This window comes from Zalophus californianus, chromosome 3 (genome assembly GCF_009762305.2).
Source record: "Zalophus californianus isolate mZalCal1 chromosome 3, mZalCal1.pri.v2, whole genome shotgun sequence".
Classification (NCBI taxonomy): Eukaryota; Metazoa; Chordata; class Mammalia; order Carnivora; family Otariidae; genus Zalophus; species Zalophus californianus.
This window is the reverse complement of record NC_045597.1, coordinates 126,374,068-126,399,928: the sequence shown is the minus strand read 5'-3', so window position 1 is coordinate 126,399,928 and position 25,861 is coordinate 126,374,068. Positions and strand designations below refer to the sequence as shown.

General features: G+C 44.2%; 1 protein-coding gene and 1 pseudogene across 2 annotated transcripts in view; one reads left to right on the top strand and one right to left on the bottom strand.

Annotated features, from left to right (window-relative positions):
• Positions 1 to 1,324: 1,324 nt before the first annotated feature.
• LOC113920366 lies at positions 1,325 to 4,119 on the bottom strand (annotated as a pseudogene).
• A 6,792-nt stretch (positions 4,120 to 10,911) lies between these two features.
• DPP4 (dipeptidyl peptidase 4) overlaps positions 10,912 to 25,861 on the top strand; it is a 77,575-nt gene continuing 62,625 nt past the window's right edge. Inside the window, exons 1-2 of one of the 2 annotated variants that reach the window (XM_027591035.2) lie at positions 10,912 to 11,056; positions 11,587 to 11,674. In XM_027591035.2, coding sequence (XP_027446836.1) covers positions 11,051 to 11,056; positions 11,587 to 11,674 — 94 coding nt within the window. In that variant the 5' untranslated portion in view covers positions 10,912 to 11,050. The remainder of the gene's footprint in view (positions 11,057 to 11,586; positions 11,675 to 25,861) is intronic. The other variant, XM_027591036.2, reaches the window with a different exon arrangement.

Below are 25,861 nucleotides of genomic sequence, written 5' to 3'. Positions count from 1 at the left end.
AGGGTAAGAGAGACAGAAAGACAACAGGTCATTTCATTATAATACAGTAAAGGCAGTGACAGAGGTATATTTGTCACCGCTTTGGAGAATCAGGAAGGGCTCTGGCCTCAGAAGTCTTGATAAAAGTGTAGGTCCAATCCTGTCTGCTCATCAGAATGAATGGAGTTTGAGAATGCAGAAAGGGGTGGAGAGGTGGGGACTTTGCCTGAGGGAACGCACTTGGAGGAGAAATTATGCCAGGGGATACTTGGCATAGAAGGGACGATGAAAAGAGAAGACAGCAAGCCCCAGGAAGGAAATAGAAGGAGAGGCTTCTAGGGGACTGTCTTTCTCAAAACATTAGAGCCATAGCTCAGTGGCATTCTCGTGGCCTCTGGGAATTCTAATATTCTTCCCCAGCCTCCCCACCAAAAAAAAAAAAAAAAAAAAAAATGCTTTTGGGGGGCCAGTAAAGCGCAGTCATCCCTGGAATTTGGTCTTGGCTTTTGCTAGCAAGCTTGGATGGATTAGCAATTGTAAATTCATTTGTAAACACTGTGATCTTCGTGATGGGCCTGACTTGTTCACTGTGAGACTACCGGTACACTGGCTGGCAAAGTAGCATTTCAGTAAGTATGAACCTTGGTTAAGTTAAGGCTGAATGTATATCAGAATATATGTATTCTGTATCAGGATATCAGAAAGTTTTCCCAAAATATACACTGTAAATCTGCATAATAGATTTACCATGTTGAAGTTTTTTGGTCTTCCTTGTAGACGCCAGAGCCCTGAGTTGCCCATTGAGGAACCTCTGATGGCAATATTCATGGCCATCATCTAGTTTCTATCCGAAGGACTCTGGGTGGTCTTTGCGATGTTACTCACAACCACATGACCTGGTTTAGAATCAATCTTCTGTTAAAAAGAATGCCAAAGACCCAGAATGGAACCACACAAACCAAGTTACCAAACCGAGACTTCATATCTAATCTAATTGCAGTTCCAACCTCCTCCAGAAATGTAGTCTTCATGGGACCGTCGGGAATTTTCTGATAAGCACCAATCAGGTAATCTGTCCCATGGGCTCACCATCCCCGGAAGGAAAATGAGGTAATCCACCTCAAAAGACCCCCCCCCCCCCCCGCCCCCCGCGCTTCCCCTTAAGGGAAGGTTGCCGTACCTGGAATAATCCTCTCTTTTTCTTTTGTTAACAACTTCCTTGTCCTACCCTCCTTCCTATAAAGACCTTCCATTATGTACAGCCTCTCCGAGCTTCCTTCAGCCTGCTGGATGGGATACTGCTGGATTGATGAATTATTTAATAAAGCCAATCACATCTTCTACTTTACTCAGTTGAATTTTGTTTTTTGACATTTCTAATCAAATTCATAATCCATTGTTTCTTTTGAACTATTTTATAGTTTGGCTGCCAGCATACTAATGCTAACACACTGAGGGATGTGATGGAAAGTCTTAACTAGAAAGAGATAAACATTTGGTTTTTTTGTTTTTGTTTGAAGAGATAAACAGTTGTGATGAAATCCTCAAGAAGTAGTCACTTGAGCACTGAATCTTTTCCTGGGCGCCATCAAAGTCAAAGTTAACATTAAGTATTCAACAAACTCAGTAGTCATGTATTTTTCTATATAAGACTCCTACTGAGTGACTTAAACCTATATTTTTTAGCACTTGCTTCTATTTCCAAGCATCTTTGAACATTATAACTGCTACAGTCAAATGGCCACAAAATGTGGGCACACCATCTAAATTATTAAGATACCGTGGCTGATACAGGACTAGAAAAATGATGTTATAACAGCCTTTGGGGAGGTCAAAGAAAACAAATACCAATGAATAAGGTATGCTTGCTGTTGAAATACTGGAATAGAGAAATGAGAGAATTATTATTTATGGTGTCTTTTTAAACATGTAAGGTCTTCCATGGCTATACCTTCATTACATATTATGGAAATAAACAAAGACCACCCAAATAAGAACAATCAAAGGCTATTTTTTCAGAACTTGATATAGCTAGGGAGTCAACCACCATCACTTGGCATTTGGATTCAAAGGCAGGCAGGGGAGTGGGAGTGCTTTATAGGTTAAAAAAAAAAGAAAGAAAAAAAGCAGGGGACTTCAGGTAAGTTCTGATTGGAAATTATTGGCATGGGAAAACAGGAGGCAGGCTAACTAGAAGTGGAATATCTTGCAAGATTGGATTGGAGAGCATATTGATCTTTTTTTGGTTAGTTCCAAGTTAGAAACCTGGCCACCCTGGGCAGGTTGCTGTAGAAGTTGTGAGTCAGAATCCAATTGTCATATATAGTCTGGCCATTATCTGCGTGTGTATGCAGCTTCTCAGCATTAAGATTTCAGAGCTGTCCCAGAATGAACTCAGTATAGCTCTCATATGCTGGAACTCGCGCTCTAAAGGAGTAATACCAGTCTGCTGATCCTGAGTAATTGCCACATTCGTGTTGGAACTGTGCATTAGCTATACAGCAAGCATTCTCAATGAGGGCAATATCACCAGGAGTGGTTCTTGGGGGCAAAAAAAAAAAAAAAAAAATTACTCTTCTTATATATGAAGCACAGATATATAGAGAACATATAATACATAAAGAAAAGTACATTGTATCTCTGGTCTTTAAGATTCATGGGGAGTTGGTAGAAAAAAAAATATCTAAAATAGTAAAACCAGCCTGGAGTGGGGAAGGGTAGAGAATTAAAAAAAAATAAAAAATGAGAAACATGCTATAGAGCCTTTGTAAATACTTCTACCTAAAACTATTCTTTCCAGCCACGGAGCTAAACAGCATCTGACCATCCCTCTTAGACTACATTTGCCTTGCGGTCTCTGGCTCTTCAAACTTTTTCCCAGTTGGTTTAGTTTCTGTTTGAAATACTACAACTACTCTCCTTTCTTCTCTCAAAGCATGGGGAATATCACCAGAATAAAGCTCTCTGCATACCCCCATATCAAAGACTCCCATGTGGTATCATTAAGAAGATCCAATTTTCCACAGAGTATTCTTTTCCATGCCATATCTCCTTTATGAAGAGCAGCTCAAGCAGCAGAAACCAGATGCCAGTCCAGAAAGTACATGATGAGAGGAATGAAGTTGAACTCCACCATCCTGGCAAGAAAAAGAAGAGTCATAAATGAAGAATTTTAAGCTGTATGCTTAACCCGCTAAAATTACATGATAAATTGGGGCGCCTGGGCAGCTCAATTGGTTAAGCCTCCGACTCTTGATTTCAGATGGGGTCATGATCTCGGGGTCCTGGGATCCAGCCCCATGTTGGGCTCCCTCTCAGCGGGGAGTCTGCTTCTCCCTCTCCCTCTACCCCGTCCCCCGCTCACGCACACACAGGCACTCTCTCTCTCTCTCAATAAATAAATAAAATCTTTAAAACAAATAAATAAAATTACATGATAAACTTTGAACTACTCTAGGTAAAAAGAAATGACTGTCCACTTAAAAATGGTTAAGATGATAAATTTTATGTTGTATATATTTTACCACAATTTAAAAAAAAAACAGAAATTGGGGCGCCTGGGTGGCTCAGTCATTAAGCGTCTGCCTTCAGCTCAGGTCATGATCCCAGGGTCCTGGGATCGAGCCTCTCATCAGGCTCCCTGCTCCGCGGGAAGCCTGCTTCTCCCTTTCCCACTCCCCCTGTTTGTGTTCCCTCTCTCACTATCTTTCTCTCTGTCAAATAAATAAATAAAATCTTTAAAAAACAAAACAAAACAGAAATGACGGACTTAGTTTGCATGCTAGTCCGGTACAAGCATGGACTCTTTTCTCCCCCCTTATTATTATAATCCAGAAAACTGTCCACAACAAAATCAGGAAGGCCTCTGACACAGGACTTTCCGATTATGTGATTTACCACTCAGAAGAGAATGGGGGGGGGGTCCCTCCCATGGCCAATGACATCTCCCCTTTTAGTTTAGTTTGGGACCCTTAGCCATGTTCTACTGATCCTTGCAACTTCTTCCCTTCCATTATAGCAACCATGGCCCCGCGGCCGCTCCACCCCACCACTAACTCCAGCCTCATAAATGCGCGTAACCAGCAGCACACCCACCACATGTTTAAAGTCTGGGAAACACTCAGGAGGAGAGGTCACCATAGCCACAGCCACTTTGTGAGAATGTGGTTTTAAGGATCTCAAACACATTTGCTCATAAAGCCATAGAATTATTTCTTAAGTCAGGGACTAAAATAAGCAAATTCTCCAAATTAAAACAAAACAAACAAAACCACAGACTCCAAAGGACACCAATAACAGAAGAGCACAGAAGTCTCCTCCCACTTAGGCTGGTGTCTAGTCTAACAGGTAGCAAAACGCCTTTCCTGACCACCAAGTGTGACAAGAACCCCTTATTTAGTATTATTGTTAACTGGGGCAAGGAAAACACCCCAAACCACAGCTGAAACAGTTTTTAGAGAGTTATAGTGAAGTACAAATCAACACGATGAAATTCTTTTATGACAAGCTTCACAGAGAGAAGCACTCAGCCAATTAATTTTGCAACATGGAGCTTATTGCCTTCCATCCCCTCTCTAGCTGTTCTCTCTCTCAGCCGAAATACTGCCTGATTCTCACACCTCAAGTTGAGGTATGACCTGGTTCCTTTCTCTGGCAAAAACTTGCAGTGGCTCCCTAGTACATGCTGAATACTGAATTTGAGACTGAAGAATATTCCACAACTGATCTTTACTTCCCAACACTCTCAAACACCCTATATCCTGGTAAAACTAAACCTAATAGATATTCCCTGAAGATCCGCCAACTTTCTCATTCAGCTTTTGAGTGCAGTTATTCCTTTGGCCCAAAACTTCTCCTTTCCTTATATCTAAGTCCATAGACTTACCCAGCTAGCTGTCTATCTTTTATGTATCTCTTGGTAGATATTTTGTTATAAATAGGTTCCATCTAGAACACAAGCAGAATAATCTTCCAAACTATGGTTGTTAGGAAGAGCAGAAAACTGAACAGAAACAGATGAGGTCAATGTTAAAGGTAAGCTGCGGAATGAGTTTTATTTTATTTTTTAAAATGTTTTATTTATTTATTCATGAGAGTCAGAGAGAGAGAGCGAGCAGAGGGAGAAGCAGGCTTCCCGCCCAGCAGGGAGCCCGATGCGGGACTCGATCCCAGGACCCTGGGATCATGACCTGAGCTGAAGGCAGACGCTCAACCATCTGAGCCACCCAGGCACCCACAAAATGAGTTTTAATCTGGATTTTAATGGAGGTGAGATGTGAGATTTGGCTTGGGCCGCAGGAGTTCATTCCCAGAGAAGTGGGGCAGATTATGTGGAGGGTAGTTGTCCACTGAACAGAAGAACAAATAAAAACCTTTGTACTTACTTTACTTATCCTCCAGAGCCAAGGCCAAGGAAGAAAATCTGTTCAGTTCCCTCACCACTCCCTCTGCCCTCAGCAACCTCCCTCTCTCCCTCCTTTCTACATGTGAGATCCCATTTCTTCCGTGCCTCTGGTTCCAACCCCCAAGAACACAGAGAGAAATTTGAGATATTTTTTCTTCATTTATCATTTCATGTTTTCATTTTTCAATACATTGACTACTGATGTGTTCTGAGCATTTCCCTAGGCCCTAGAGAATGAAGGATGGGAGAAAATGATAAAAGAATAAATGGAGTATTTCCAACCTTTATGAGGAGACGATTTAGCAAATAATACACACTATAATGGTCTTGGGCTGTTTATTTGGTTATTTTTCATTTGGGCCCTCCCATTCATTCCTCAGCCTTATCTTCCCTGCCCACTGCCTTATGCGGCTGACCCCTGCAGACAGCATGCCCCATTATCCAGGCTCCTTTGCCCTCTGCCTTTAGTTGGGTTCAGCCAATATCAGCAAGGTATTGTAGAGAAGTAGGAGAAAGGGACCAAAGTATTTATTCCTTCTGCTTTTTATCTACTCTGTGCTGCAATCTGACATTGGCTGCATCTTTGCAGGGCAATAGCTCTCTATAGGTGACCCCACCCCCAACACTCAGGGTTCTTAAAAGGGGTTATTCCCATAAACAGCCGCGGGGATAACATGGTAACCAGAGTGTTTCACCCGCAATGATGGTGGTTCACTTATCATGAGGTACTTGAGAATGAAGGAGATGGGCAGCATTCTAAACTAGGGCTGGATTTAAGCAGTCAGAAAAATTCTAGGTCTGGGGCAGAAATCTCCCTTACGTTGCCACGATAGGAATTCATGGCCTCCCATCATGTTTTCAGACTCAAACCAGTGCATTCTCAGACCAGAACACCATGTTTAAAATGAAGGCCAGAGGGGCGCCTGGGTGGCTCAGTGGGTTAAGCGTCTGCCTTCAGCTCAGGTCATGATCTCAGGGTCCTCGGATCGAGCCCCGCATTGGGCTCCCTGCTTGGCGGGAAGCCTGCTTCTCCCTCTCCCACTCCCCCTGCTTGTGTTCCCTCTCTCGCTGTCTCTCTCTCTCTGTCAAATACATAAATAAAATCTTTAAAAATAATAAAATAAAAATAAATAAATAAATAAAATGAAGGCCAGATCTTGAGGAAGGAGCCTGCAGAGCTGCCTCGCTGAATACCTCGTCCTCTTCCAAGTCTTCCTTGGGAGGACACGTGACGTAGAGTTAACTTTGAAAATGGCCTGTTAAAAGGGACATGCTCAGACCTCCCAGGAGTTAGTAAACACTGGCTCTAGGTTTATACTCATTTTTATGGAGTTAAAACACCACTATGGTCCAGTGGTGACTTAGTTTCCTCTTGCTGCTATAATAAGTAACTACAAAGCTGGGGGCTTGAGCCAACACAAATGGGTCATCTTACAGTTCTGGAGGTCAGGAGTCTGAAAGAGGTCCTACTGGGCTAAAGTCAAGGTATCGTCAGAGGTGCATTCCTTCTAGAGGCTCCAAGGGAGAATTCCTTTCCTTACTTTTTCAGCTTCTAGAGTCTGCACTCCCTGGCTCATGAAGGGACATTATAGTAAGAAAGACCAAGTGGAAGCCCCTGGAACTGTCCCTCCTTCACGTCCAAATGGTAAAATCAAAAGTAATACCACATCCCTGGGTGAGTAGAGATTACTGTCACTACCTAAGAACCCAAAAAAATGCAAGAATGCTGATTCTCTATCCTATACTCAATAAATTTCCCTGTTCAGCCAGTGCAAAAGTAAGATGAATTCTGGAAAATGATAATCAATCTCAGCTGCCATTTCCAGAGTGGTAATTTTACTGGGTCCAACAACACAGTCCTAGTATCTGGGTGCTATTAACCTGAAGAATATTTTTTTCTTGATCTAATTAATAGGACTGTCCAAAAGAGTTTGCCTTCATTTAGAAGGGTCAGCAGTGTAGCTTTACCATCTTACTTCAGAGTTATATCAACTCTCTTGCTCTCTGTCATAGTATGGTCTCCTCGGACTTTGATCATCTTAATATCCCATGGAACATCACACCGGTCCATCACATGGTTAACATTATGTTAATTGGACCTCAAGTACAATAAGTAGCAATTTCCTTAAGTGCTGTAGTAAGACAAATATGGCCACAGAGTAGAGGGTCAATCCCATGAAAACTGTGCAAAGTTTCAAGGAATTCAGTAGTCTAGAGTGTGTCAGCCTATCCCCTCTAAAGTGAAAGATAAGTCACTATTCCTTGTATGCCCACCACGAAGAGGAGCAATGTTTGCCAGAACTCTTCAGATTTTGGAGAAATAATATACCACAACTGGATGTGCTTTTCCAACCCATTTGCTCAATAGCCTCTAAGCCTGTCTATTTTGAATGGAGCCTGGAGCAAGAGAGGGCTCCCAAGTTGAGGCTGCTCTGATATTTGGATCTTAATGACCTAGCAGACACAATAGTTATTAGCCATGTCGGTGGCAGCTAGAGATCCTGTACAAAGCCTCTGGCAAGCCCCAAGAAGAGAATCACAGAGTATATGCCTAGGATTTTTAGAACCAAGGCATGCCCTCTTTGCCAATTTATTAATTATCTATCCATGTGTAGTAACATACCCCCCAAACTTTGGGCCCATCTTAGACTTTGGCTACAGCCGTCAACAATTATTCACTACACGAAAATCAACTCCTCTCTTTCCAGAGGGTCCTGGTAGAGACAGAAAGCATGATCAGGGAATGCCAAGCACATTAGTCTCCTAAGACTGCTGTACCAAAGTACCACAAGCCGGCTGCTTACACAACAGCAACGTACTGTCTCACAGTTCTGGAGGCTGGAAGTCCCAGATCAAGGGATCAGCAGGGTTGGCCCCTCCTGAGCCTGTGATAGCAGCACCTGTTCCGAGTTTCTCTCCTTGACTTGGAGATGATCATCAACTGGTGTCTTTTTACCTCATCTTCTTTGTGTGCATGTCTGTCTCTGTGTCCAACTTTCCCCTTCTTAAAACCAGTCACGTTAGATTAGAGCCCACCCTAAGTACTTCTCTTTAACCTGATTACTTCTGTAAAGACCCTATTTCCAAATAAGGTCACTTTCTGAAATACTGGGAATTAGGACTCCAACATGTCTTTTCTGGAGGAGTGGCATCCTGTGAAGTGAAAATGGTATTTTTAAGATATGGCCGAAGAGCCCAAATGGTCGAGCAGGCACAAGAAAAGCACATGAGCAGAGAGCTTAGGCTTCATGATAGCTTCCTCAATGCTTCCATGTCTCTCGCTCAGCACACACCTGCAGCTCCACAGAAAGTTCTAGAGAGCCAGGCAACAGGAAGGAAGAGCCAGCCATATATGCAAAGTGAGCCGGCACCAATCCCAAGTGAATGCCTCCCCGTCACAGACCCGCTCAGGGATACCCTGAAATATGGTAGGAAGAGAAATCTTCCTAAGGGACAGAACTTTTATTACAGCTGTTTTTCCATTTTGTCTGGAAAGACAGACAGCCTGATACAAGATCAACACTGACTCGTAGGTGGTAGCTAATGTGTTGGCCAGCTGGTTCCTTAGGGACTCGGAAAAAAACAAGACTGAAAGACTGGTGATAAAGAAGTTGGGGTAGGGGAGATTTGGGAAGGACTATCTTGATGTGGGAAGAGTGGGAATGTATTTGTGTCTCATGGAATACCCTCCAGAGAACAAGATTATCTGTCCCGTGGATGTCAGCCAACCTCCCTCCAGCTTCCCCTTGCCGAATGTACAGTGCCCTGGTACAGGCATGGAGGCTAAGCATGGGCTCAGCTGTATTGCCTTCCCCCCCCAAGGCTGATGTGACTTGTGGCTTCCCTCCCCCATTGCTTTGTGTACAAACCGGTGAAAGCAGAGGCAAACACTGAGCCCCCAGCATGGCACCATTTCCTGTAGTCCTGTTGGATGCCTCTTTTCCGGGCCCCAGCTCACAGGCTCCAGTAGCCCTATTGACTCACCTTCTAAGTAGGTGGGAAAGGGAGGAGTGGATGGATTTGAGACACTTGTAAAGGTAGATATGAGAGGAACTGATGGCCAAGTGAATATAGTATGAGAATGGAGAAGAAAACCTGAGATGACCGAAGTTTTCAGCTTTTGTGAATGGTGAACAGGAACACTTTTAATGCAGACAGAGATGATCAGAGAAGGGCAGGGAGAAATTGACAAAGCAGGTGAAGAGTTCAGTTTGAGCCCCTGGAGGGGGGTGTGGGCGAGCATATGGAGCTATCAAGAGCAACCAGTGGTCAAGAGTTTAGAAGCAAAGTCAGCACTTGAGATAAAGGATGAAAACTTGAATTTATTCATAACCATGTGTTAATATCCCACAGGACTTTGCATGTTTAATCTTTTACCTCTAACTATGGACACTGAGGCTTTGCTTTTCAGCTGCAGTGAACCCAAGCTGAAGAGGCCTTTAAGGGGCTGGGAGTACTCATCCTCAGGAAAGGAAGTAAGTATAGAGAGACCCTAAAGGCAAATGTTTACCAGAGTATTCCAGAGCATTTTATACTGAATGCCAAATGCACAGACCTCATCTTGTCCCATTTCTCTCTCTCCAGCAACCAGAAGAGGGTCTGGCACCTTGCAACCACTCAAATATTTGGGGAGTGGGCAGAATAAATGGTAATAAATGCCACAGAGGATGGGAGGAAGGAAGGATGAAAGGAACCTACTGGGCAGGAAGGGAGGGAGAAAGGAATGAACCTACAGGGCACAGCGGGGAGCTGGAGGAAGGGAGAAGCCACATCCAACCTTTTTCCCCTTCCTAAACTCTCTTTGCAAGACTGAAAGATGAGAAGCCGTGTGAAGCGATGGTTAAGAACATGGATTCTGATTTCAGGCTCCAGGACCTCCTAGCTGAGCGACTTGCACAAGTAACTTAACCCTTCTGTGCCTGGACTTTCTCCCTGTAAAATAAACACAATAAATGCTTAGAGCAGCTCCCGGGAAAAAGTATGTTCCACATAAGTGTTTTTGTTATTTTTGGCATCTTGATGAGAAGGTAAGCCTGCAAGACAAGCTGGAAATTCCCTGCGGAGGGTGAATTCAGATACTTAGCCTTTAAGAGCCATTCACAAAGACACAATCACCTTTTCTCTCCCTTTGCCTTCCAGAAGCTTTAAACACCCCACTACTTCCCAACAGACTTTCACTAGCAAAAAAAACAAGGGCCTGGGTTTTAGTTGGGCTGCCAGCAGTAAGCCGTTGAGTTTGCAGACCCCATGGGAGCCGAGCGCCAAGGTCCCTTTCCGCTACGGCGGACTACCGTGTGCGCGCCGGGTGCCAGACGCAGGTTCACCCCGGCCGCGGCTCTCGCAACCCCGCCCGCGCGTCCCGGGGGCCCTGCACCCTGCGCGCCCCGGCTGCCGCCCAGCGCCCAGCACACGGGGGAGGCGCCTCTCGGGCGCCCTCCGGCCGGGATGCCAGTGCCGGGCGCCCGGCGCGCGTTCGCCCGCAGCCTGCCCGCGGCCTTTATACCGAACGGTCTGAGCGCTCACTAATGTTTAACTCGTGGCAGAAACTTGGGAGCGCAGAGTGACTCCGCGGCCCCGAGCGGTGGAGTTGGACGCCCGTCTCCGCGGCTCGCCTGACTTCTGCCTGCGCTCCTGCTCCGAACACTCAGTTCCGGGCCCACACCGACCATGAAGGTGAGTGAGTAGCGCCTTTCCCTAACCCCAGGGTCGCGTTGTAGGTGCTTCTTCACCAGACTCTCCCCCAAATTGACCCCGAAGCTCGAGGAACGGGACCACGGGCTCCTATTCGGCGGAAGCTCCAGGGCCACCCTGTGACAGGTGAAGGGCCGTCCCAGAGCCCCCGCCTGGGGCTCGGCCCCCCGGGGTTTCTGCTAGTACCAGGCGCGAAGCCTGGGAGGACGCAGAGAGCCACCCATAAAACGCAAGTTCGAACCCTCACTTGGCTTCTCCCTCACTCGGCTTCTGACGTGCAGGAGGCCGTAGAGAAGCAAACGCTAATGTGCTCTGATGCCACAAGTTCAAGGGCAACCGCTCTTGCAACCTCCGCACTCCAAACCCTCTCAGCCCACTGTGCCCCTCTTCCGGATGTTCGCCCATGGGCACATCCCACCGCCTAGGGTGCAGCGCGGGCCCCGACACTCTGCCTCTGCCAGACTGGGGCCAGAGGGCTCGCTCTAACTGGATACGATCTGACCGGCTTGCAGACGCCGTGGAAGGTGCTCCTGGGACTGCTGGGGCTCGCTGCGCTCGTCACCGTCATCACCGTGCCCGTGGTTCTGCTGAACGAAGGCAGTAAGTTTGAACCATTTGCAAAAGATAAGGCAATTGGAGACCAGGACCGGGTTCTGTCTTACCACACTAAGCACACGGAGAACTAAGGATCTTGCTGGGGGCTTGGACCCGTGCACCAGGTTGTAGCTGAGGCTTCCCTGGAGTTGTTGCTTCTTCTAGGGAGTGGCTAGATGCCCCTGGTGGGGTCTCCAGTGTGCAGGCTGCGAGAGCCTTGTATCATAAATACATACTTCCCACAATCAAGGAGAAGTCTTAGGATTTCTTTTTATTAAATTCAAGTTTAAATGTTTAAATTTAATATGATTTAAATTAAAGAAAAAAAAACCTTTGTAGTTGGGACCTTCAAAGGAAAAGATGTGGTGTTTAAAGGCTTCAAGCAGTAGTAGGGATGTCATAAAAGGAGGGAAAAAATTAAGAGAAGGAACATCCCCAAAATACAGTTTTGAGAAAAGACTACATGGGGAACCGAGGTTCTTTTCCTTCCGGGACGATGAAAATGCATTAATCAGAGAGTTAAGGTGCAGAGAAAAAACTACTTGACCATTTATAGAAATATGTCATAGTAAATCATAAAGCTGGTGTGCATGGTAATATTCAGAGCGGGGTGGGATCAGTGATGTTTGGTGGATTCTTTCATTTAAAGCCGCCTTCATATTTTCAGCTTGCCTGACAGTTCAACTCTAGCTCTTACTATAAAACATTCATGTAATGGGATACACTTTATTGGATGCAAACAAGTGAGAACATCTAGTTTGGGTTTCTTCTGGCCTTACTTTCCTTTTAAGTAAATATTTACTTTCGTTTCAGTATTACACATTCTAGTCAGCCAACTGAAGCATTCTCTCTGGATGGTCTAGTCAACCAGGAAATGTGTAGACAGTGCTCACACACTGAGGGGTCTTCTCTAGATTTCAAGGGGACAGTTCAGAATTAGTTTGTGAAGCTGTCAAGAACTGTTTGCCTGGCAATTTCAGGGCCAGGGCAAAAGTACCAAAGGTTAAATACTTGAGTGTGCTGATCTATTGATAATGACTTTTAGTTAAGAAAGCAATGGTTATCACCACTTGAGATAATCCAATGGCAATCATCAGTTCCCTTACTTTGACTTTGTGTTAAAATATAACTGTTTTCATAAAGTGATACTTTGTATATTTAAACAACCACACACACAAAGCTTAGTTGTAAGAATGGGTCATTCAGGGGCGCCTGGGTGGCTCAGTTGGTTAAGCATCTGCCTTCGGCTCAGGTCATGACCTCAGGGTCCTGGGATCGAGTCCTGCATCAGGTTCCCTGCTTAGTGGGGAGTCTGCTTCTACCTCTACTCCCCGCCCCTGCTTGTGATCTCTCTCTCTCTCTCTCTCTCTCTCTCTCAAATAAATAAAATCTTACCAAAAAAAAAAAAAAATGGGTCATCCATACAATCAATAAATATTCACATGGCTGACATTATGTCCCAGGCATTGTGCTACTTGCTGCAAATACAAAGATTAAAATTTATAAAGCTCTCTGACCTCAAGAGGTTTATATCTACTAGGAGACAAACATGCAAAAAAATCAAAGTAACCTGGATAGCCCATTTGTCTCCAGAACATCACTGAGGCACCACAGCATCACTGGAAGGATGGGTGTAAAACTGTAATAATCAGCACTTTCCTTAAGGACAGTGGAAGGAACACTGAACTTTGATAAACCACTTGAAATAGGCAGTGAAATGGCCTAGGGGCCTGGGGGGTCATGCAACTGCCATCTAGGGGATTTGGTCAAGTTAACTATGGGGGATTTTGCTTTGCTGGGTGGGGCATGCAGACTGGGGAGGGGCTGCCTTGTCATTTCCCTTAAACCACACCTAGTCTCTTCCCCATATGAAATTTGGACAAATATTTTAAGAACAGTCTTTTGATGGGACTTCTCCAGAGATTCATGTGTCTCCATCAAAGCATTATGATTCATTAAAATAATTTAGAGAGACTTGAGCAAACTTCCCTGTGGATTAGAAGGATTACTTCTGGGAATGTCAAGGAAGTCTTCTCAGGAGAAGTTTCTTCTGTAGGGATGCTCAAATAGTTAATATCAGTGTCTGGAGATAAGGTTTTCCAGAAAATATAAACGCCTTATGAGTCACAGAGACACAAGATCGCATCCTCAGTTGGATCATAAAAGGACTCCTAGCAGAAGAGCAGGGTGGGCAGAAGCAAAAGGAGTTGATTTTAACCTGCAGATGATGAGAACTACTGGAGAATCTTGCACATGCCTGGACTGTTGGGCCTGACGGTGGGAATGTGGGTGGAGTGGAGCAAGGCCAGAGGGGAAACAGGGAAGCGTCCCAGAAGACTGATGGTGCGGAGCAGAATTTGAAGGCTATCAGGCTACGCAAAAATGTGAACAATTAGACTTCGTAAAAGGAACGGGAGGGTGGCTAAGGATGCCTCTTGGGCAACTGGGTGGATATGTGGTTTCATTGTATGCTTTATTTACACTTAAGAAACAACACCCAAGTTATTTCTCTTCTCATATTTCTTAATTGGTATATATATATATATATATATATATATATATATATATATACACACACACACACACATACACACACATATATTTCAGGAGAAAAGAAAAATCATCTTGTTTCAACTGCTGCTTTATCATAAATGAAAGCCCAGGAATGTGGCATTTTCACGAAATCAACAATCTCGTTCCTGGGCTGTGCCACAATGAAGGACAGCATTCTTACAAAGAATCCAGAGTCACCACCCAAGAAATGTTCTCCATATTGTCAATCTAGGTTTAAAGTTAAAAAAAAAAAAGTACTAGGAAGGAAAGAGGGTAGGAGGTGGGAGAGAGGAAAGATGAATAGAAAGAAAAGGAGGGAAGAAAAGAAGGGAAGGGGAGGGAAGAAGATTTTGATAGAAAAACAAAGTCCTAGATCATGTGGAAAGCTAAGAAATAAACAGCCAAAAGGAGGACAAAATGAGCAAAACCAAGTTCATCCCCTGAGAGGTTGTCGACAAGAGAAGGTTAAGTGTTTCCATATGAAACACTGACTTTAGCAGAACTAAACACACCCAGAAGAGAAAGAGAGAGAGAGGCAGAGAGGCATGAGCTTAATACTACTGTATTTTTTTTAGAATAAAAACCCCTGAGGTCAGGAATTATGCATTTCGTCCAGCAAAATTAAAAGTTCACCTCCTTCTGTGTATATAATAAAAGACTGTATTTTTATTATAAACCCTTCAGATACTCTATTATAGAAGGATATTACATTTAAACATTCAGTTTCCCAGAGTCATCAGTAAAATAGATAAATGTACTTTACTCTTAATGGAAGTATAGAAATCCTCATGGCTTACTGGTAATAAAACCTCTGACTCAATATGTGATCCCTTTACTTCCCCTTTCACATTATATTATAGGCTATGCTTTTGAAATATTTGTCAAATAGTTTTATTATTGAGTTTTATTGTGGGATAGAAACATACCTGTTCTTCTTTTGTTCTTTTCACTGCTTTAGCAGTGAATTTCCTCCATATCTTCTTTCAGTGCATAGGAAATTTGACTGCTCACCCATCCATCAGTAATAAAAGGAAACCCAAATGTGAAGGAGACAGGAATAATCAGAGAAAGAAAAGATAACAACTGTGAAGTTTGTCCGAGGAAGTCCAGGATCTGTTCCAGGTTTAAAAGCCCATAAATGAGCCTGAACGAAAGCTTTGTATATTTCAGAGGACAATTTCTAAACAGTGAGTTCCGTAAAAGCCCGAGTTGACTTCAGCCAGCTCAGCTAACTATTGTCAACCTTTGTCAAGTGCTCATGAGGTCAGTGGGTTGGTCTTTTTCAGGTCAGCGCTTGTGGTTCCTTAGCCACAGTATGTCCCTTAAATTTCTCTCGTACACATCTTGCCTCTCATCCCAAAAGTGATCAGAGAGGAAAAGGGAAGACTGTTTGCCCAGTCGATGGATAGAGAAAGACAATGTAAAATGACTAACTAGAGCTGGATCAATGTACTTAACGAAGTGCTGACGCCATGGGAAACGTGACTGTAAACACATGCAGGACCACCTCACTTACGGAAGAGAAGGCATGCGGACCTGTAATAATAGTTAACATGTGTTCTCTCTGTGCCAGGTATTGGGCTGAGGGCTTTTAACGTACTTCTCGTTTGATCCTTAGGGCAACCCTTTGAGAGAGGTTCTGTTATCGTCTCCATTTTTACAGAAATGTAAATTTTACTTTGAGAGGGTGCTTTAGTGATTTATCACTGCATAATGAATGACCCCAACACTTAAAACGACGAACATTTGTTATCTCACAATTTCTGTGCGTCAGGAATTCGGCGGTGGCTTAGCTGGGAGGTTCTAGCTCCAGGTCCCTCATGAGGTCTTAATCAAGGTGTCATCTGAAAGCTTGACCAGGGCTGGTGGATCCACGTCCAAGCTCCGTCACGTGGCTGTTAGCTAGACATTTCGGTTCCTCACCATGTGGGCCTGTCCATGGGGTGGAAAGAAGGATCCAAGAGAGCAACCAAGTAGGAAGCCACAGAAGCCTTTTGTGACCTAGCCTCAGAAGCGATTCGCCATCACTTTGCTGTATTCTATTGCTTGCCCAAGCCAGCCCTGATACAATGTGAAAGGGCATGACGCAAGGGCATCAGTGCTGGCCGCAGAGAGCTCCGGGGATCGTCCTAGAAGCTGGCTACCCAAGAAGTTAAGGAACTTGCTCAAAGCTCCGCAGAGTTGAGATTCACACTCAGGCAATGTGACTCTAGAGCTGGTGCTCTTAAACTCCAAATCATTCTGCTGGTTTTGATCAAGTATAAATTCATGTGGCCATGTTAGCATAAAGTTACAATTTCCCATGCATCTGCCTATATTATAATTTCATGGCTGCTAATCCCTGGATGCCAAGTGTCCTGAAGAAAAGTTCCTGCTGCTTTTGCCTCCATTCCTATATAAAGCTGTAGACAGGCAGTGACTTCCAGCTCAGGTCCAGATTTGCTCCTTGTGCTCAGTTACACCTACTTTGTTTTTAATGCATATTATATTATTTTATTTGAACTTCACAGAACAACCCATTAAGGTATTAATATCTTTACTTGTTACACTGAAGAAACTGAGGCATAGAAGTTTAGGGCTTTGTGAGTAAGTCCTAGAACTTGGAAATCCAAACCTTTTGACTTTTAGCCTTTCCTGAGTCTGCTGATTTCCATCCATAGCTGTTTTAAAGAAACGCTTTGGTGGGAATTTTTGTAAGTGAATGATTAATCACGGCTTTATGGTTTGATGCTAACCCTTTCATTGTTGTAAACCAATTATCTTGTAAATATTTTTACCTTTAGTCTTCATAGCTCCATTATGACCTCCAAAGGAGGGTGTGTCTCAATCTGAGAGTAAACTAAAACTACAAAATCAGAACTTCTGAGTTAGCTGTTTTATTTTTGCCAAGTACTGTGTTTTCTTTTTTTTAAACTTTTTTTTTTTTTTTTTTTATTCATGAGAGACAGAGAGAGAGAGAGAGAGAGGCAGAGGGAGAAGCAGGCTCCCAAGGAGCAGGGAGCCTGATGCGGGACTCAATCCCAGGACCCTGGGATCATGACCTGAGCTGAAGGCAGACGCCTACCCATCTGAGCCACCCAGGCGCCCCAAGTACTGTGTTTTCAACTTTATATTTTACTTCAAAATTCTAACTTCCTAGGAAGTTTTTTAAAACTTAATGATAAACCATTGACTTTAGTTACCCATATACATTTATGTGCACATTTCTTCATTATTTCGTTCACTGGGGAAGCAAGTAGACTCGGGAGCTTGAGACACATATTTCAGCATCCAAGGCCCAAGAAGCTCGGTAATTCCAGGCAGAGCCAAAGCCTGCGGGAACTTTGTTCCTGACACCGTGAGGACCAGGGTGGCTCAGGTTGTATAACAAAGGAAGAGGGAGCAGTAGGGGCTATCAGGAGGGGACTACCACATACCCCTTCCCTGACCTCACACTGGGTCCTCCAAAACCGGTTGGGTGGCCCCAGTGACCTTAACACCATCCCTGTGGGGCTGAGACCCCCTCTTCTTATTTTCCTCAGTTTTTTTTAAAGCCTGACCTGCTCAAGCTCAGGTCCATGAGTTTCACGGATGGCTCTATTCCCCTGTTATTTTCCTTTTATTTCAGGCAGGAAACTTGTACTATAAGACTTACAGCCTCTTTAGAGCTGTGGTCCTGTGGTGGCCAGATTCAGGATTTGTTAGCTCACCAGCACGTCTGGAACAGTCACCTCTGTGTCAGGTGTTGTTGTGGGTCTAGGGGAGCTGGCCCTAAACAGTAGAGATGAGGTGCCTGTTCCCGTGGACCTTTACCATCCATGGGGCAGGCAAGGAAGAGGCAAGCACCTGAGTCATTTCAGACAGGAATAATGCTGGGACAAAATTAAGGGTGATAGAGAAGGCAGAGGGACACAGAAAGGAGTTTCTTTTTATCCCAAGCATGAATGTGGATGATCTCAATTCCATTTTTAAACGATGTCTCTGACTCCTTCATACATAACAGAGGCAGGTGGAGGGTATTTGTGAGAGATGATGGCAGATTGGACAGGGTGATAGTATTGGAAATGTAAAAAAAAGAGAGATAAAACAGGATGTACTTTGGAGGTAAACAGTGTGTGGCGGAGAGCAAAGAAGGGAAAAGTGAGGGAAGGAGCACCGACGAGGATGACTCCTTGAACGACCGTCTACACAGTCCAAGTGGAGAACTTTCTCGTGCTCTCAGGGCTCTGTCTTGCCCACGAGAGCTAATCTACACCGGTTCCTCTGAACTAATTCCTTTGTTCTGCTGCATATGCTTCAGGGATCAGGAGGCAGGACTCGGGGAGGCCTTCTCCATTGTGCACCTAGCACATACCTGTCAAAAGATGGTGTAATTCCCCAATTCAGCGAATATTTATGGAACATTTTCTACTTGCCAGGCACTTTGTTACCCACGAGAGATATAAAAATGATAGACACAGCCCTTATCCTCAAACAATTCCCAATATTAAAAGAAACATAAACATTAACTATAGTAAAAAGGGCTTAAGTGTCCTTCTAGTAAATGATCAAAGTGCTATGGAAGCACTAAAGGGCAATGATAAATGCTGTCCCGGGAAGTCTGTACAGAAACCAACTAGGCATAAAGGATTAATAATTAATGGATCCGCATATAATCCTTCCAATAGTGGAGCCACCAGAATGGCCTCCCAGGCATGCAGTTCACCTTCCTGTTTCGTCCTCAACTATTACGGCTCCAGATTCTGTAGGAGGACTGTGTCAAAACAGTGTTTCTGGCTGCAAGTAACAGAGTACCTGCCCAAAAGTTGTTTAAACTATAAAGTGTTACCGGGCGCCTCGGTGGCTCAGGTCGTGATCTCAGGGTCCTGGAATGGAGCCCCACCTCCAGCTGTCTCCCTGCTCAGCGGGCAGCCTGCTTCTCCCTCTCCATCTGCCCCCTGCCCCCCCCCAACTCATTCTGGCTTTCTCTCAAAATCTTTTTTTTTTTTAAATGTGAACTATAGAGTGTTAACTATTGTCCTATTATTAGCCTCTTACATCACTGGAAGCATAGAAGTGAGGCAGTTCTAGAGTTTGTTGATGCAGTGATCCAACAACATCCTCAAGGGCCTGGCACCTTTCATCTGTTCGGCTGCACCCCTCCTCAGACTGTTGGCTTATGTTCTCAAGCTTGTCCTCTCAGGGTCAAGCATGGGTGCCACAGAAGCACATCATTTGCTCACACAGCTATTTCGCAGGGCAGAAGATGATGTTGTTCCTCATTCATAACCTGTTCTCTCAGGGAGGGAAAGCTTTTCCAGAAGTCCCTCGGCCCAAGGCAGACTTTCCCTCACATCTCATTGGCCAGATTTGTGTCACTCGTCCATTCTAATCTAATCACGGGCATGGGGAATGAATGTTGGGGTCTGGATTTTCTTTTGAACTAGATTATCAAGACTCATCTTCCTGGGACGAGGAGGAAACTCCTTCCTAACACAAGGAAGGGGAAGGGAAATTACCTAAGTTGAATTGAGAATTCCAAAAGAAAGAAATGCGGGGGGGGGGGGGCGCTCTATGTAGACATATCATATATTTTATCATTGCTTTCTTTTCATTACACTGAAAAGATTTAATTTGCTAACAAAAGAAAATAGCTGTCAAGCCAGCTCTGATCTCTGAAGAATCTGATCATATAACTCTCCTTCCCCTCTTCTCACTTCCTTTCCTAACCACCTAAATTTATTGCACAGCATGGTGTTTCGATGATGTGCTTTTTATGAGAAAGGCATTTTGGGCCCAGTACCTGCTTTGGCTTGGCATCTAACGTGATTAAGAATGGGGAGGAATCGAATTTGAAATATTTAAGATACAAATCTGAGACAGTAGAGCAGGTCAGAAACATCTGAGGGGAATTACTCTCAATTTTTTCATTAAAAGCCCATATAAATTGTCATATTTTATTCGACTAATAATGTGAAAAGGTAGTAGAAACAGTCAACAGAAAATAAAAAGAGCAACTTTTTAAAATACATGGTAAACATTAGACCTGCAAAAGTTGACCCAGGAAAGTAGGATTTGAAATAACTAATGGCTAGAAAAACAAAATACAATCAGTAGATAAAAGCAAACAAAATAACTTCATGGTGTCTGTATTTGATGACTCAAATTTTTTTTTTTTTTTAAGATTTTATTTACTTGACAGAGAGAGACACAGCGAGAGAGGGAACACAAGCAGGGGGAGTGGGAGAGGGAGAAGCAGGCTTCCCGCCGAGCAGAGCAGGGAGCCCGATATGGGGCTCGATCCCAGGACCCTGGGATCATGACCTGAGCCGAAGGCAGACACAACGACTGAGCCACCCAGGCGCCCTGATGACTCAAATCTTTGTTGTTAAATCTGCAGGAGGGAAAATTAATCTACATGGTAGTGATTTTCTGAAGATGAAAGTGGCTTGACTGTACTGAAAAGAAAATCTAGAACCCAGTATCAGTGGCGTCTCGTGAGGCCTGGCCATCCTGCCCCCCCCACCCCGCTTCCTTACTGACGCTGCTGGTGGACTCTGTCATGTGTCTCCCTTCCCCAAGCCCCCAGCATCCCCTCAGCTGACAAGCTGGCTTCGTCTTTTAATGACAAAAGAGAGGCCCTGAGAAGAGACTATCTTCCATTCCCACCAGCCCCTCTGAGCACTCACCTGCATTTGCCCCTCCAGGGCGCTAGGTGAGCTTTTTGGGCACCTGCTGGAAGCCAGATCCTCCTGTGGGCACTGATTCCACCCCTTTTGCTTTGCACAGAAATAGGGCTCCAGCTTTCTCTCCTGCCCTCTGCATCATCATTTTCTCCTCTCTATCTAATGGTGCGGTGACCTCTCACGAAAGGAAAGGAAAAGAGGCAGAGGGGCGGAGAGGAGAATCCTCCCTGGATCCCACATCCCTGCCAATCTCCCAGTCCTTCTCCCTGCTCTCTTTACCACGAAACTCCTCAAAGAACTTATCTCTGTCTACAGTTCCTCTCCCCGTTCTCTCTTAAACCCCCTGGAGTAAGGCTTGCCCCCACCGGCCACTGAAACAGCTCAGTTCTCCTCAAGTTCCCTCACCTGTGTGTTACTAAATCCAAAGCCCAGGTCTCCATTTGTGTCTCACTGTCCTGTCAGTTAGTCTTTCTTCTTTACCGCCTCCCCCTGGGTTTCTACTTCTGGTGTTCCTTCTACCTCACCACATGCCTCCTCCATTCTCCTTAAGAAGTTCCTCTTCATGTCTGACTTCTAACCTTGAACCCACCAGGGCTCCATTCCAGAACTTCTTCCTTCCTTCTTCCTTCATTCCACTGGGTGATTTCACACACCCCCATGGCCTTAAACACTACCTATACCCTGACAGTGCCCCAGTCGTCAGACCAGGCCTCTTTCCAAAATTCTACATGTGTATTTGAGTAGGCATCTCCATTTGGATGTTACTGGCATCTCAAAGCAACATCTCCCCAAAGTCCTGCCAAACCTATTCCTCCCTTAGTGCACCTTGTCTCAACATAGAGCAATTCCATTTCTCTAGTCTCTGAGCCCAAGATCCATGCAGCTCTTCTCAACTCCACAGACTCATTTATATTCAACATCTAGTTGGTCAGCAAAAGCCTATCACTTCTACTTTCATGTTCTTTCAAAATTCGACCATATTTCACCACCTCCACTGTTACCCCCCAGTCCCAGATACCCATTACCTTTCACCTGAATTCTTGCAAAAAACATCCCTATTTAACTTTTCTCATCACAACAGGCAAGGTTACCAAGGGAACCAGAATTCTAAAATGACTCCCCAGGGACGCCTGGGTGCTTCAGTTGATTAAGTGGTTAAGCATCTGACTTCAGCTCAGGTCATGATCTCAGGGTCCTGGGATCAAGCCCCACACTGGACTTCACAGGGAGTCTCCTTGTCCCTCTCCCTCTGCCCCTCCCCCGATCATGCTCACACACTCTCTTTCTCTCAAATAAATAAATAAATAAAATCTTTAAAATAAAATGACTCCCCAAATTTCCTCCCTTCCCCCATGTACAGTCTCTGAGGTCGTGAATATGATGGATTTAATTCTGGTGATTAGGTTGTGTTCTGTGGCACAGTCCACTTCAAGAAAGGGAGATTACCCAGGTGGGCTGTCTACTTCAAGTGTAGCTTAGGTGCTTTGTAGTCACGGGACTTGAGTCCACTTACTCTCTATGCCTGTCTGCACCTCAGTTTCCTTACCTGTAAAATTGAGACGAGAATAACTTATTAAATGTACAACGCCTGGAACGGCCCAGCACACTGGAATAACTCTGTATTTGTAGTTATGATTCTTTATGTATTTTTAAATTTTTTATTTTTTTAATAGTCCCAGAGGCAGGTACTATAATACTTGTCCCACACTCTTGAAAGTTTTGCCTGGAGAATTCTGGGAAGGGCAATTTTTATGGCAGTTTTGTTTTCCAATGATCATCTTTCCTTGTATCCTGGAAGACAAACACTTATCCCAGAGTTGCGTTGTTGATTATTCCTATAAATCTTTTTGGAAAGTTCTTCAGCGATTCAGTATTAGAACTTTCATGGTCACCAAAGGCTGATGTCTTCTAATCAGTGTTTCTAACACAAACTAATCATTCTTAGCTTGCATGGTAACACCTTCACTTGATGTCTCACTACAACTACTTTTCAGTATTTCTCAAGAGAAAACAGCCCTTTGCTGAAATGGCTGAATGTTTCATGGGCCTGTGGGTCATTTATCCACATAGTTCATATGTTTCCACCTCTCAGCTGTTTCTCGTCACCTGAGATTACACTGGTTTAATGTCAGTCAATGTCGTGGGCCATAAAAGCCTTACAAGTATGAATGTTGGCCATTATTGTACCAGTCTTATTCATTCCCAGAAAAGTCCTAACAAGGGGAGAGGAAGTGACTATAATAGAATGAATGAATGAATGAATGAATGAATGAATGAATAAAGCACTTTCTATTTCAAAGAGGAATAAAGCAGCCCTGATACCCTGTTTGGTGCAGGCTTCCTGTGCAGGCTACACTTCCTGACTCATTCCTGAGGTCAAGGCAGAGTGAGTAGGGCAATGTAAACTGGGTTTAGATCAGGAAGTCCCTCTGGCCTTGCACTGCTTTGCCAGTGGTTGTAGTTATTTTCATCTTGACCTGAATTTTGAGGTATGGATATTCTGCCCACTTTTGCTTTTCTGCATATATATTGGAGTCTTATGCTGATATTCTTACTGTTTCAAAGCAATTAGAGTTTCAACCTCAATCTTTCAAAACCAATCTTGGGAGCAGTTGTGTTTTTGTTGTGGTTTTTTTTTGTTGTTGTTGTTGTTGCTTACAATTCTGAGGAATGTCTACATAGTGTCATCAAAGAAAAGCTAAGTCTGGCCACTTGTTTTTCTAAATAAAGTTTTATTGGAACACAGCCATTAAAATTACAATGTTTTCTATGGCTGCTTTCAAGCTACAGGCAGACTGGAGTAGTCGCAACGAAGATGCATGACCCACAAAACCTGAAACATTTACAGTCTGGCCCCTTAAGAAGAGGTTGCCAACCCCAGGTCTAGATATTGGATGCTTAGAGCCCAAAATGACCTTATTTTATAGGCAAAGTGTGTAAGTCTTTATACTGTTGAAGTATAGTGGCATGACAAATACAGAAATCACACTCGGTGTTTCAGAAGAGGGCTTTACTCTAAAAATTGGTTGCACGGACTAAAGAGCAAAAGAGAAATTCTGAAGTAACCCAGAGAGAGAAGCTGCAGGAATGGTTTATGTTTGGGGTTAGGAACAAAGGGGAAGAAGAAGGACACAGACGATCTGGGTTCAAAACTGAGGGGTATGAAGCACCCCGCTGCTTCTGCCACCACTGGGAGGCATGACAAGGCAAGTTTGGGCATTCCAAAGGAGCCAGAGGTTGGGCCAGGTACTACTTCTGGGCACACGTTGATGGGATCAGCCGGAAAAAGAAAGTTCTTCTTCCTCTCCTACTGGCCAATCCTCTAACTAGACCCATCTGACCAGTGCATTGCTCTTCCTACTACCACCGTCACTTGGAGTTCACAATGCTGGTATTCGGAACCGTGTTCCTGTGTTAGTATTATCTGGCTTTTATTTTTTCATTCAAAAATAATCAGGGACTGTTTTTATATGCTGAGCACGGTTCTAGGCTGTGGTGATATAACAGTAAACGAAACCAAACACAACAAAATCAGTGCCCCTATGGAGTTTACATTCAGTCAAAGGAGGCAAACAGTAAACAAGATAAAGCAAGATATGTGGTATGATAGATGGTATCACTGTTAAGGGAAAAAAAATAAAGCAAGAAGGGCAATAGAGAATGCCATGGGGTGATCAGGTCTTAAAAAAGGACCTGGAGGAGGTAAGAAAAGCAAGCCTTGGGCATATTCGAGGTCAAGAACATTCCAGGAGGAGAGTACAGCAAGTTCAAAGTCCCTGAGGCAGCAGTGGGCAGAGTGTGTCTAGTGAACGGCCAGGAGGCCATTGCGGATAGAGAGGAGTGACATGAGGGCAGGAGGAGGGGGTGAGGCTGGAGTCATGACAGCCAGCCTCCCACTAAGTTGTTCCCTTTATCCCAAACTGTCGCTAGTCTAGGAGATAATGCGTTGTACCACTTGGCTGGCCTTTCAGAGTACACTTTTGAAAATACAGTGATCTATCTCTAACAGAAGTTTGGCCATCTGCCACTCTGATCTTACAAGGAAATGCATGGAGGATGCAGTCCCAGGTTCCCTAGCCTCTGGCTCCGTGGTCGGGCATTTATCGGATGTCACTTGGTGTACCTGGGATGTTTCTCTTCTAGAGGTGAATCTGGCGATTGTGATTATAGTTTAATGCCTCCTGTGTTAGTAATCGGAAAAATGTCCCTCTCCCCAAATCCTCCAAGTCCACCAAGTTCCATGTTTCCCCTCCATGCTACAAACTGCTGACTCCAGCTATGGACGGGAAGGAGGGCATGAGACCGGTAGAAGGGAGAAAGAGCGGCTCATTAGCACTTGGCGAATGACTGCGTTGTTATCCTAGGTGCTTTCTCGATGTGTTGCTCATATGCTGTCTTATTCGGATCATCTGGGATATGAATATCATGAAACTTATTATTTTACCCATTATTTTATTGCAGTTAAAGTCCTAATCTCAGCACCACTGCTCAGTACGTGAGATCACGTTTGTATCCTGATTGCCTAGTGCACGCTTGGAACAAAATAACAATAAATAGTGTAACATATCTGGAGAGCTTCCTAAATTCTATGTCCCAAGCTAAGCATTTTACATCCATTATCCCACTTAACCATGGCAAGTCCCCATGGGCTACGTAATGCTATATTCTGGTTTTATAGATTAAAAAGCTGAGGTTCAGAAAGATGCAGAAATTTTCCCAAGGCCTCAGTGCAAGAATTGGACCTAGGCTGAAATCCAGGCTCTCCGATTTCAAAGCCGTCAAGGACCCAACACTTTATTGGTATTTGTTGGATCAATTCAGATGGGTGGTAGCCTGCCTGCATATGCTACTGAATAATACAGGGTATGAAGTGCCTTCCAGTCAATTTCTTCTTCTGCCTCCTTGATTTTGCTTCCTCCGTCCCTATGTCAAGGCTGCTATTTTGCTGTGGCAAATTCTGAAGCAACACTCATTTCATTTCTTTAGCATCAATACA